Source organism: Eurosta solidaginis, chromosome 2, assembly GCF_040869045.1.
Source record: "Eurosta solidaginis isolate ZX-2024a chromosome 2, ASM4086904v1, whole genome shotgun sequence".
Lineage (NCBI taxonomy): Eukaryota > Metazoa > Arthropoda > Insecta > Diptera > Tephritidae > Eurosta > Eurosta solidaginis.
Window position 1 is genome coordinate 113,825,203 of NC_090320.1, and position 12,354 is coordinate 113,837,556.

General features: G+C 40.7%; 2 protein-coding genes across 3 annotated transcripts in view; both read right to left on the reverse strand.

Moving 5' to 3' along the window:
- Positions 1 to 1,922: 1,922 nt before the first annotated feature.
- LOC137241611 (transcription factor glial cells missing-like) lies at positions 1,923 to 6,009 on the reverse strand. The gene is made up of 2 exons (XM_067769148.1): positions 5,921 to 6,009; positions 1,923 to 2,958 (listed from the first exon to the last, which is right to left on the reverse strand). The coding sequence occupies exons 1-2, from the start codon at positions 6,007 to 6,009 to the stop codon at positions 1,923 to 1,925; spliced, it is 1,125 nt and encodes a 374-aa protein (XP_067625249.1).
- A 2,471-nt stretch (positions 6,010 to 8,480) lies between these two features.
- Positions 8,481 to 12,354, reverse strand: part of gcm (glial cells missing) — a 209,767-nt gene continuing 205,893 nt past the window's right edge. For both annotated transcript variants that reach the window (XM_067766098.1, XM_067766097.1), the window contains one exon: positions 8,481 to 9,516. In XM_067766098.1, the coding sequence (XP_067622199.1) occupies positions 8,481 to 9,516 (1,036 nt within the window). The remainder of the gene's footprint in view (positions 9,517 to 12,354) is intronic.

Here is a 12,354-nt window from a genome sequence, read left to right on the forward strand (position 1 = left end):
GACGTCTTCGTCCTCACCATGCCCTTTTGGTTTAAGGATTTCGAGGCCCTCTTCAGCTTTTCCACTTCTTGCAAAATACGATTGTTATCCTCGGGACTTCTTTTCCCGGGTCGTAAATGCTGTGTTGGGTGTTCCTCAATGCGACTCGTAGCACCATTTGGCTGTTGGTCCTCTTCTAACACCTTTGTGGTGACGTCCGCGTCCTCCACCTGTCCCTTTTCTCTTAGGATTTTGAAGTTATTTTCTACTTCTCCGGATGAAAATTTTTCCTGTACCCCAGGAAATTTTGCCAAGCTGCGTGTACAATATATCCTCCGCCTTCTTGTTTATTTGGAAAATGCAGAACTGACCTTCCTTCGCAGGCCTAGATAGAGTAAGTACCTTTCTGTCCTGTGTCGGTATATTCGGATTCTGCTTCTGCCCACTATGCCCTCCGACTTCATCACGCATGGTATCCATTCCTTAACTTTAGGTACCGTGGGGATATGCGCTTTATCTACCACCTCAAACCGCGCGTTCGTGCCTATGGATGTTTGGAGCCGCTTCTTCCAGCCACCGCAAGCTCTCGATGTTGTCGCGCGCTATTATCTTCACCCATTACTGCTACCTCGCTATTTGGACTTGTCTATGCGGATGCCCTGTCTCGCAGCTCTGGGACTGGGTCCTTTCTGCCTCTTGAAGGCAGGCTTGTCGCCTTCCGCCAAATGTTGTCTCTTTATTATGCTGTCTGCCATTCGACGCTTCTTCCTACCCATAGTGGTTGCAGTACGGAGGGTTTCTCGCAGCAAACCTTTTGAAATGCTTTCGACCTACTTTTACCGCCTCATGAGCGCATTCCAAACGCTTGATCTCCACTTCTGTGGTCAACCTCTGCTCCCAAGCGTTGGATAATTCTTAGTGCTGCATGGTACTGCGACAGAGCCCTCTTACTTCCCCTGCTTCTTACCCTTCTCCGCTCTACTACTCGGTTTTCATTTGTATGCTTTTCCAACACGGACTTTATTGAATCAGCACTACTCTCGCTCCCTGAGTCCGACACATCGCTTAATGCGTTTTTGTCGTCCTTGGCTTGCGACGCAGTCCTCCCCTTATCATCGTCCTTATTAAAATTAGGTATTGAGTCGTTCATCTTGGTCGTACGACCACCTGCCCTACAAGGTGTTCTCAGTGGTCCAGTATTATTTACGGGAAAGAACCGCCCCCCAGAGCAGCCGCCTTACCACAGCAGTAAGGCCATCAATACTTCCCGAAGATCCCCTGGCTGCAAATCGTCCAATAGGCAAGGTCTGCATAACACCCTAGATTAGGGGTTGGCAGGTCATTTTCACCGATATCCCGCCGTCCTCCTATGAGGCGAAACGGCGTAGATGGCAGTCCTAAGCCGCTCCGTCTCATAGTCAGGCGCTATGGAGTTCGGCTAAGCCCTAACACAACGACAATGTGCTTACCCTAGTAAAGGCAGAGTAGATGTTAAATTCCCTAACCTTAGTAGCACTGGATAGCATTCCACCGCATCTTTGATTGCAGCAACTCCCTCTTGGAAAACGCTGCAATGATCTGCCAACTTAAAGTTGCGGCTTACATTTAGCTCTTGACAAATAGCTCCCTCCCCTTTTGTTTGGCACTGATTGCTTCAGGTCAAAAGGTATGTGCGGCTGCTTACATAATTTCTTCAACTTCTTAAAAGCTTATTGTACTTATATTACTAACATACGTTTCGTCCACACACTTTAGTGGGAAAACGGATCGAAACAAGTGATATATATGATATATATAAGACAATAAAGATAATAAAAGACCTTGCCTAAATCATTTTAATCGATTCAATTAATATGTCTGTTGCTTTTTCATAAATACCAGCATATTTAAATATATAAATTAAAAATAAAAAGCAATACAATTTTAAGCATGTTATTGTATAATTAAATGCAAATGTTCCAAGTATCATTATCATTTCCCGAGTTGCAATAGAAAAACTCAGAATTGGGCATGCCATCATTTGTGCAATGATACTGTAACTGATCCTCCAGATGTTTGTCGGTGGTTACATTTTGATAATTATCATCAAAAACCAAATTAAAGTCTCTGTGAACTTGAGGTAACGGAATTTGTTCCAATGAAACAGGCTCAAATACAGTATTTAATATTTCTGTGGTTTGGGCAGCGAAATATGCGACAGACCTAGCGAATTCATGTCGCTGGTTGTTGGGGTGAGTATGAGTATGAGAGATAGATGACGACGAGCATGGAACGCAACAGTGATAGTAATAATCATCGCAATTATATCCAGAGGCGAATTTTTCATTTGACGTATCATTATAATTTGTATTAAAGTTGTTTGTGTCTCGATATCCTGGTGTATAAAACTGTAAGTCACCTGTGGAACTACAATCCGCCGGTTTAACCTTTTCGGTGAGTAGTTTCTGATGGGGAGTTGGAGAATAGTAAAAGGAAAGAGAAGATGAAACATTTGAAGAACGTTGATGATTATCAACTAATGTAAACTCTTTATGTTTTATATTAGGTGTCACACTTATATGGTTGACATTTGAATTATCAACTAAATTTACAGCATTATAGCACAGATTTGGAGACATTTCTGAAATAGATGCCATCGGAACCACTTTACGAATATCTTTTTTCGACAAGTCTTGATACTTTGGTGGTTCTTTCATGGAACTCTTCTCATAAAATTCTTTATTCCAGTATTTTGTATCAATTTTTCTATTATATTCTAGACTGCTTGTTTCCTTTCCGCTTGAAGGCACCTTGCGTGCGCGTTGGCTGCTCGCCAATAGACGTCGAATTTCTGTGGAACCTTTTGCTTCCGGTTTTGGGTGGTCGTGAGTACCTTTCGATTGAAAATATATGACGTTATTAACTCGGCGCCAAAAATGAGTTACAGGATAACCACTATGTCCCTTGCAGCTTTGTATTTCCAAGCGACCAGAGCAGCTTCTGAAAGAAAAGATAAAATTTTTTACTGGCATTACTAAATGAGTTTTATAAGAACAATTAAACATTCCTTACCCTAAACTAATTTTCATAAGACTAGCTTCACACAAGTTGGACCAAAGGAAGTATACTTATCCTTAAGCCTTAAAAGAGTCAAAAGTATAGATACATAAAACGTAAAAAATTGTTTTTTGGATTAGGTGTTATATTTCCAGTCTAAAATACGCATGCAGTTCTTGTCAGAATAAGCGAAAACGTCAATCATTTCCCACCGCCTTCCCCGGCGAAAGGGCTTAAGCCGGCATCCCTCAAACGACGGCACCACAGATTCCGGTGAACTTAGAGGAATGCCGACCATTCACCTCATCTATTGGCTGAGGTAGACAAGCCTAACAGTCTATCGACCCTCCCCCGGGGATGTGGGGAATGATAGGACAGCCGCGCCAACACCCCGCGGCTGCCTGCGGCGTTTCTCTAACGAGAGAACCACAGACTGCGGCGGGTTACAAGGAAATATTTCATTTCAGTCGGTTGTATAAGTACCCTCTCTAGGCATGCCAGCTCTGCGGACGAGTGACCAACCCTTTCCGGTATACTGGAAGGACCAAACATTAACTCTTTTATCAAGAACACTATAATAAATACGAACGAACCGACGTCAGCGACGTTTCTCAAAATAGGAACATTTCTAAAAACGACAACACCTCTGAGGCGGTACCGAAGAAAGCCAAAAGGTTGGAAGCGGCAGTCGCACTACAGAGAAACTTCAGCGACGTTGCCAGGGACCATCTAAAAGTGGCCACAGTTAATGCCAACAGCATATCACCAGCATCCATGCAACAGAACTGAGTGGAAGTGGAGTTCAGGCTGTCAAAGCTTGCAATACCTCGAGTGCTTAACAACCCGGCAAGATCCCACCCAGTGTTTGACTCCTCTGAAACGCTTCGGGGGTACAGGATAATCAAATGCGCTGACCAGGCATCCCTAGATTTCCTAACGGAGGCCACGGTCGCGAATTTCGTTGCCCCCTTGTAGGATCAGATGAGGGGCTGCTGGAATGCATTAACTGTTCAACAGAAGCATCCAGGCCATAGAGCACTGGCAAATTATAAAAGATGAGGTACCGTCAGCATAAGTAGTGGGGACTAAAGCAACAAACATTAAATATGTCTCAGATCAATCTTTTGCATTTAATTGACATTAGTTTCATCCAAGGGTGCTGGATTTACAACCAAAAGGTTATGGGGCTGAACAGTAGTTCATATAATCTGTTCTACAGAGATGATGAAGGGAAGCCACGAGCGTGCATTTTAATGAAAAGAAAGAAAAGTTTTAATGCATTCTTATGTTCTAATTACAGTATATCAGATTTAATGTTAGTCAACCTGGAAGGTAAGAGTAACCATACGCTAGTATACACCTAGTGTCGGCGTACATTGTCCATGATAGGGACGCCCACCTCCCGGCCACAAACCTTTCATAGAAAACAACCAAAGCCACAAAATTTTCATAGGCTGCGATGCCAATTCTGGACACATGATATGGGGTAGCAAACCTACAAACCATAGAGGTGAGTCCCTTTTCAACTATATACTAAACTCAAATTAAAGTATCTGCAATAAGGGGACGAAGTCTACCTTTATATTTCACAGTTCGGAGAGGTATAATTGATGAAAGGAAGTGCTGGATCTCACGTTAGCCTCGGACGATGGTTTGACGTTGGTTGATAAGTGGCGGGCATCAGATAAGCCCTCACTTTCCGATTACCGCTGGAACTTCTTCGAAATAAAGTTCAGATCTCCGCTACAGGACGAAATGGGATAAATTCATTAGTCTAGCATCAAAATCTTTTGAACGCGCGAATTCTAAGCTAAATATCACCAAGCCGCAAAAACTGGACGATGCGGTAGATAATCTTGAGCACGCTCTTCAATATCCTACAACAAAACTACCCCAATTAACATCCAAAATGAAAAATCCCCGCCTTTGTGGAGCGATGAACTTAGGACGCTAAGATCAAAAGTACGTAAGTTATACAATGAATGCTTCTTAACTAAGATATGGCAACCATATCACAAAGCACTCAAGAAATACAAGAAAGTAATAAGGATAGTCAAGGCCAAGTCATGGCAATCCTTTTGCTCGTCTATTAACCCTAGGACTTATACCCAACTTTTACTACGACTTCTTATACCCGGGTACAGGTGTGGCCAGTAGCCTGTTTTACCCGTTTTTTCTAATTTTTTCTGAGAAACAAGTTATTTTTTTAATGCAATGTTGTAGCTGACTGTCTTACGAACATTTTGAGTAGTTATAAACATATATTTGTAGCCTGCTTCTGAGAATTGCGCGCATTCTAAATTATTTCTAAGAAGTCAATAATTTCTATTGTTGTTAGAATTTTTAGAATACAACCTTTTTCGCGCACTCTTAATTATTTAGAAGAAGACATTATATTGTACCCTTGCTAGAATTTGCTGACAAACAACATTTGATATAATCCAACTACCTGGCAGGTAAGAAATTCTTCCAGAAACTTAAGGGTTGCAGCTATATAAACGGCAGTTTTGCGAGTTTATATTCATTGTAAAGCGTTCTTTTGAAGTGTGAAGTTGATTTATATTTGTGAAAATAACAAGTCAGAAAAAATGTAAAATCTTACAAGATGGATAGCAGAAGGAACATGGAATATTTGTCTTCGAATCAATATATGAGGTAAATACAAATAACTCAAATATAATTTCATAAATGGAATAAAAATTAATTATTTTTATATAGATTATCTGACGCTGAAAAAGAGCAGTACATACAAAACCTGTTTGACGAAATCTCAGATGATGAATTATTTTCCGACCCTGAAGGGGATGAAAGCGAACAAGTAGCAGTAGCAGATGGCGTGGTTGAATCGGATGTAGAAGACCCTGATTACACAATTGACAATGCCCTGGTAGATGAGGCTGATTACGAAGAATCTGACAATGAATCCAATGCTGCAGCTGATTCTGAGGAGATTAATTTGCGTGCAGCTGAATTCGTAGCACGTGATAGTACCATATGGAGCTCATAGCCACGACTTGCACGTCAAACTAGGCAACAAAATATTTTGCGACAGCGAAGTGGGCCCGCAAGATCAACTACTATGATGTCAATAGTCAATACATATAAATGTTTTATGACTCCGGAAATGGTGGATATTATAGTACGCTACACCAACAAAAAAGCAGAAGCTACATATGTGGAATTAAACGCAAAACATCCAGAGGCGGAACCAAAAACATGGAAGAAGTTTACTTTGAGCGAAATGTATGCGTTCATTGGAGTGCTTATTATGACTGGCGCTAACCGCAGCAATGCCGAATGTGCGCCGGACTTGTGGTCGGTGGAAAATTGTCCATTATATCGTGCGTCAATGGGCATTAACCGCTTTCAGGCCATACTGCGGTTTATAAGGTTTGACAATGGCAACACACGGGCACAACGTTTGGTAACTGACAAAGCTGCACCAATATCCGAGCTGTGGACCATGATGAACTACAACTTTGAGCAGTCATATAAGCCAAGTGAATATCTAACTGTAGATGAGCAGCTCTTTCCATATCGTGGTCGCACCCGTTTCACGCAATAAATCCCATCGAAACCGGCAAAATATGACATCAAAGTGTGGTGGGTATGTGCTGCCAAAAACGCATATCCACTGCATGGACAAATATATACTGGCCAAGCACCTACGGGACGGGAAACTAACCAGGGTGAACGCGTGGTCAAGGATTTAGTAAGCCGCTTTCATGGAACCGGCCAAAATATAACGATGGAAAATTTTTTTGCATCCCTAAATCTACTGGAAAGCTTGTCATCCATGAATTTGACGGCAGTTGGAACTCTGCGGAAAAATAAGCCCTACATACCAAAGGAGATGTTGGCACACAAAGATCGTGCAGAGAGGTCAAGTACATTCGGTTTTAGGCCCAACATATCCATTTGCTCCTATGTGCCGAAAAAAACAAGGCAGTTGTATTACTATCATCAATGCATGACGATGACCACATTGGCGAAAGCGGCAAACCAGAAATGATCAAGTTTTATAACAAGACAAAAGGAGGAGTGGGCGTGATGGACCAATTGCTTGGAGAATATACTTGCCAAAGGATGACAAAGCGTTGGCCGTTGTCCCTATTCTTCAATATGATTGATTTGACGGCATTGGCAGCGTACATCATATATTATGAGAATAATCCCAACATCAGATGCACCAATGCGAAGCGTAAGAGATTTCTTCGCCAGCTCGCCAAGGAACTGTCTATGCCCATAATTTAAGAGCGGTCGGTGAATCAGCAAGTAATGCGGAACTTCAACACAAAAATTGCAGTCGCGAGTTTCATAAGTACGGCCTTGCAAGGAAGTGCTGACAATAGGCCATCAACGTCTGCAGCTGCTGGTGCAAAACCAAAGAAACAGCAGGTTGGAAGCTGTTTTCTCTGCTACATCCATGACCAACACAGAAGACGAACGCGTAACATGTGCAGAATATGTCAGCGCCCAATATGCATACAGCATTCTTCAAATACATTTACATGTAATATTTGTGAAAATAATGAAGACAATTGAAACTTTTAAATTTGTTTGCATATTTAGTTATAAGAAATAATCAATAAAATAATATTTTATATAGAAAATAATAAATAAAAAATTGTTTCCTTCAAAAAACGAGAAAAAAGCTACTGGCCACACCTGTACGCGGGTATAAGAAGTCGTAGGTATCAACTTTGAAAGCTTATATCTCATCAATGCATGGACCTAGCATGACAAATTTCATGTCAATATCTTTAGCGATTTAGGACCTACATCACTCCAAAGTAGCTACTGGCCACACCTGTACTTGGGTATAAGTCCTAGGCTTAACAACAGTCGTGAGTAGTACAGCATCAGATAGGAACATCACAACAATCACTTCGTGATTGAATACTTATTTCCCTGGTCCACATCTAACCGAGGGACGCGCAGTCCGCTGCTTTCCTCAGACAGGTTGCTAGACTCGGTCATTAACAGGGAAAAAATAAGATTAGCTATTAATATTTTCTTCCCCTAACCTTAGTAGCACTGGATAGCATTCCACCGCATCTTTGATTGCAGCAACTCCCTCTTGGAAAACGCTGCAATGATCTGCCAACTTAAAGTTGCGGCTTACATTTAGCTCTTGACAAATAGCTCCCTCCCCTTTTGTTTGGCACTGATTGCTTCAGGTCAAAAGGTATGTGCGGCTGCTTACATAATTTCTTCAACTTCTTAAAAGCTTATTGTACTTATATTACTAACATACGTTTCGTCCACACACTTTAGTGGGAAAACGGATCGAAACAAGTGATATATATGATATATATAAGACAATAAAGATAATAAAAGACCTTGCCTAAATCATTTTAATCGATTCAATTAATATGTCTGTTGCTTTTTCATAAATACCAGCATATTTAAATATATAAATTAAAAATAAAAAGCAATACAATTTTAAGCATGTTATTGTATAATTAAATGCAAATGTTCCAAGTATCATTATCATTTCCCGAGTTGCAATAGAAAAACTCAGAATTGGGCATGCCATCATTTGTGCAATGATACTGTAACTGATCCTCCAGATGTTTGTCGGTGGTTACATTTTGATAATTATCATCAAAAACCAAATTAAAGTCTCTGTGAACTTGAGGTAACGGAATTTGTTCCAATGAAACAGGCTCAAATACAGTATTTAATATTTCTGTGGTTTGGGCAGCGAAATATGCGACAGACCTAGCGAATTCATGTCGCTGGTTGTTGGGGTGAGTATGAGTATGAGAGATAGATGACGACGAGCATGGAACGCAACAGTGATAGTAATAATCATCGCAATTATATCCAGAGGCGAATTTTTCATTTGACGTATCATTATAATTTGTATTAAAGTTGTTTGTGTCTCGATATCCTGGTGTATAAAACTGTAAGTCACCTGTGGAACTACAATCCGCCGGTTTAACCTTTTCGGTGAGTAGTTTCTGATGGGGAGTTGGAGAATAGTAAAAGGAAAGAGAAGATGAAACATTTGAAGAACGTTGATGATTATCAACTAATGTAAACTCTTTATGTTTTATATTAGGTGTCACACTTATATGGTTGACATTTGAATTATCAACTAAATTTACAGCATTATAGCACAGATTTGGAGACATTTCTGAAATAGATGCCATCGGAACCACTTTACGAATATCTTTTTTCGACAAGTCTTGATACTTTGGTGGTTCTTTCATGGAACTCTTCTCATAAAATTCTTTATTCCAGTATTTTGTATCAATTTTTCTATTATATTCTAGACTGCTTGTTTCCTTTCCGCTTGAAGGCACCTTGCGTGCGCGTTGGCTGCTCGCCAATAGACGTCGAATTTCTGTGGAACCTTTTGCTTCCGGTTTTGGGTGGTCGTGAGTACCTTTCGATTGAAAATATATGACGTTATTAACTCGGCGCCAAAAATGAGTTACAGGATAACCACTATGTCCCTTGCAGCTTTGTATTTCCAAGCGACCAGAGCAGCTTCTGAAAGAAAAGATAAAATTTTTTACTGGCATTACTAAATGAGTTTTATAAGAACAATTAAACATTCCTTACCCTAAACTAATTTTCATAAGACTAGCTTCACACAAGTTGGACCAAAGGAAGTATACTTATCCTTAAGCCTTAAAAGAGTCAAAAGTATAGATACATAAAACGTAAAAAATTGTTTTTTGGATTAGGTGTTATATTTCCAGTCTAAAATACGCATGCAGTTCTTGTCAGAATAAGCGAAAACGTCAATCATTTCCCACCGCCTTCCCCGGCGAAAGGGCTTAAGCCGGCATCCCTCAAACGACGGCACCACAGATTCCGGTGAACTTAGAGGAATGCCGACCATTCACCTCATCTATTGGCTGAGGTAGACAAGCCTAACAGTCTATCGACCCTCCCCCGGGGATGTGGGGAATGATAGGACAGCCGCGCCAACACCCCGCGGCTGCCTGCGGCGTTTCTCTAACGAGAGAACCACAGACTGCGGCGGGTTACAAGGAAATATTTCATTTCAGTCGGTTGTATAAGTACCCTCTCTAGGCATGCCAGCTCTGCGGACGAGTGACCAACCCTTTCCGGTATACTGGAAGGACCAAACATTAACTCTTTTATCAAGAACACTATAATAAATACGAACGAACCGACGTCAGCGACGTTTCTCAAAATAGGAACATTTCTAAAAACGACAACACCTCTGAGGCGGTACCGAAGAAAGCCAAAAGGTTGGAAGCGGCAGTCGCACTACAGAGAAACTTCAGCGACGTTGCCAGGGACCATCTAAAAGTGGCCACAGTTAATGCCAACAGCATATCACCAGCATCCATGCAACAGAACTGAGTGGAAGTGGAGTTCAGGCTGTCAAAGCTTGCAATACCTCGAGTGCTTAACAACCCGGCAAGATCCCACCCAGTGTTTGACTCCTCTGAAACGCTTCGGGGGTACAGGATAATCAAATGCGCTGACCAGGCATCCCTAGATTTCCTAACGGAGGCCACGGTCGCGAATTTCGTTGCCCCCTTGTAGGATCAGATGAGGGGCTGCTGGAATGCATTAACTGTTCAACAGAAGCATCCAGGCCATAGAGCACTGGCAAATTATAAAAGATGAGGTACCGTCAGCATAAGTAGTGGGGACTAAAGCAACAAACATTAAATATGTCTCAGATCAATCTTTTGCATTTAATTGACATTAGTTTCATCCAAGGGTGCTGGATTTACAACCAAAAGGTTATGGGGCTGAACAGTAGTTCATATAATCTGTTCTACAGAGATGATGAAGGGAAGCCACGAGCGTGCATTTTAATGAAAAGAAAGAAAAGTTTTAATGCATTCTTATGTTCTAATTACAGTATATCAGATTTAATGTTAGTCAACCTGGAAGGTAAGAGTAACCATACGCTAGTATACACCTAGTGTCGGCGTACATGGTCCATGATAGGGACGCCCACCTCCCGGCCACAAACCTTTCATAGAAAACAACCAAAGCCACAAAATTTTCATAGGCTGCGATGCCAATTCTGGACACATGATATGGGGTAGCAAACCTACAAACCATAGAGGTGAGTCCCTTTTCAACTATATACTAAACTCAAATTAAAGTATCTGCAATAAGGGGACGAAGTCTACCTTTATATTTCACAGTTCGGAGAGGTATAATTGATGAAAGGAAGTGCTGGATCTCACGTTAGCCTCGGACGATGGTTTGACGTTGGTTGATAAGTGGCGGGCATCAGATAAGCCCTCACTTTCCGATTACCGCTGGAACTTCTTCGAAATAAAGTTCAGATCTCCGCTACAGGACGAAATGGGATAAATTCATTAGTCTAGCATCAAAATCTTTTGAACGCGCGAATTCTAAGCTAAATATCACCAAGCCGCAAAAACTGGACGATGCGGTAGATAATCTTGAGCACGCTCTTCAATATCCTACAACAAAACTACCCCAATTAACATCCAAAATGAAAAATCCCCGCCTTTGTGGAGCGATGAACTTAGGACGCTAAGATCAAAAGTACGTAAGTTATACAATGAATGCTTCTTAACTAAGATATGGCAACCATATCACAAAGCACTCAAGAAATACAAGAAAGTAATAAGGATAGTCAAGGCCAAGTCATGGCAATCCTTTTGCTCGTCTATTAACCCTAGGACTTATACCCAACTTTTACTACGACTTCTTATACCCGGGTACAGGTGTGGCCAGTAGCCTGTTTTACCCGTTTTTTCTAATTTTTTCTGAGAAACAAGTTATTTTTTTAATGCAATGTTGTAGCTGACTGTCTTACGAACATTTTGAGTAGTTATAAACATATATTTGTAGCCTGCTTCTGAGAATTGCGCGCATTCTAAATTATTTCTAAGAAGTCAATAATTTCTATTGTTGTTAGAATTTTTAGAATACAACCTTTTTCGCGCACTCTTAATTATTTAGAAGAAGACATTATATTGTACCCTTGCTAGAATTTGCTGACAAACAACATTTGATATAATCCAACTACCTGGCAGGTAAGAAATTCTTCCAGAAACTTAAGGGTTGCAGCTATATAAACGGCAGTTTTGCGAGTTTATATTCATTGTAAAGCGTTCTTTTGAAGTGTGAAGTTGATTTATATTTGTGAAAATAACAAGTCAGAAAAAATGTAAAATCTTACAAGATGGATAGCAGAAGGAACATGGAATATTTGTCTTCGAATCAATATATGAGGTAAATACAAATAACTCAAATATAATTTCATAAATGGAATAAAAATTAATTATTTTTATATAGATTATCTGACGCTGAAAAAGAGCAGTACATACAAAACCTGTTTGACGAAATCTCAGATGATGA

Excerpts from the sequence above, each read along its gene's own strand:
- LOC137241611 (XM_067769148.1), bottom strand. The coding sequence starts at position 6,009 with ATGGTACTATCACGTGCTACGAATTCAGCTGCACGCAAATTAATCTCC. Across the intron at positions 2,959-5,920 it reads GATTCATTGTCAGATTCTTC|AAGCTGCTCTGGTCGCTTGG; the intron begins GTAATCAGCCTC and ends CTTTTCTTTCAG.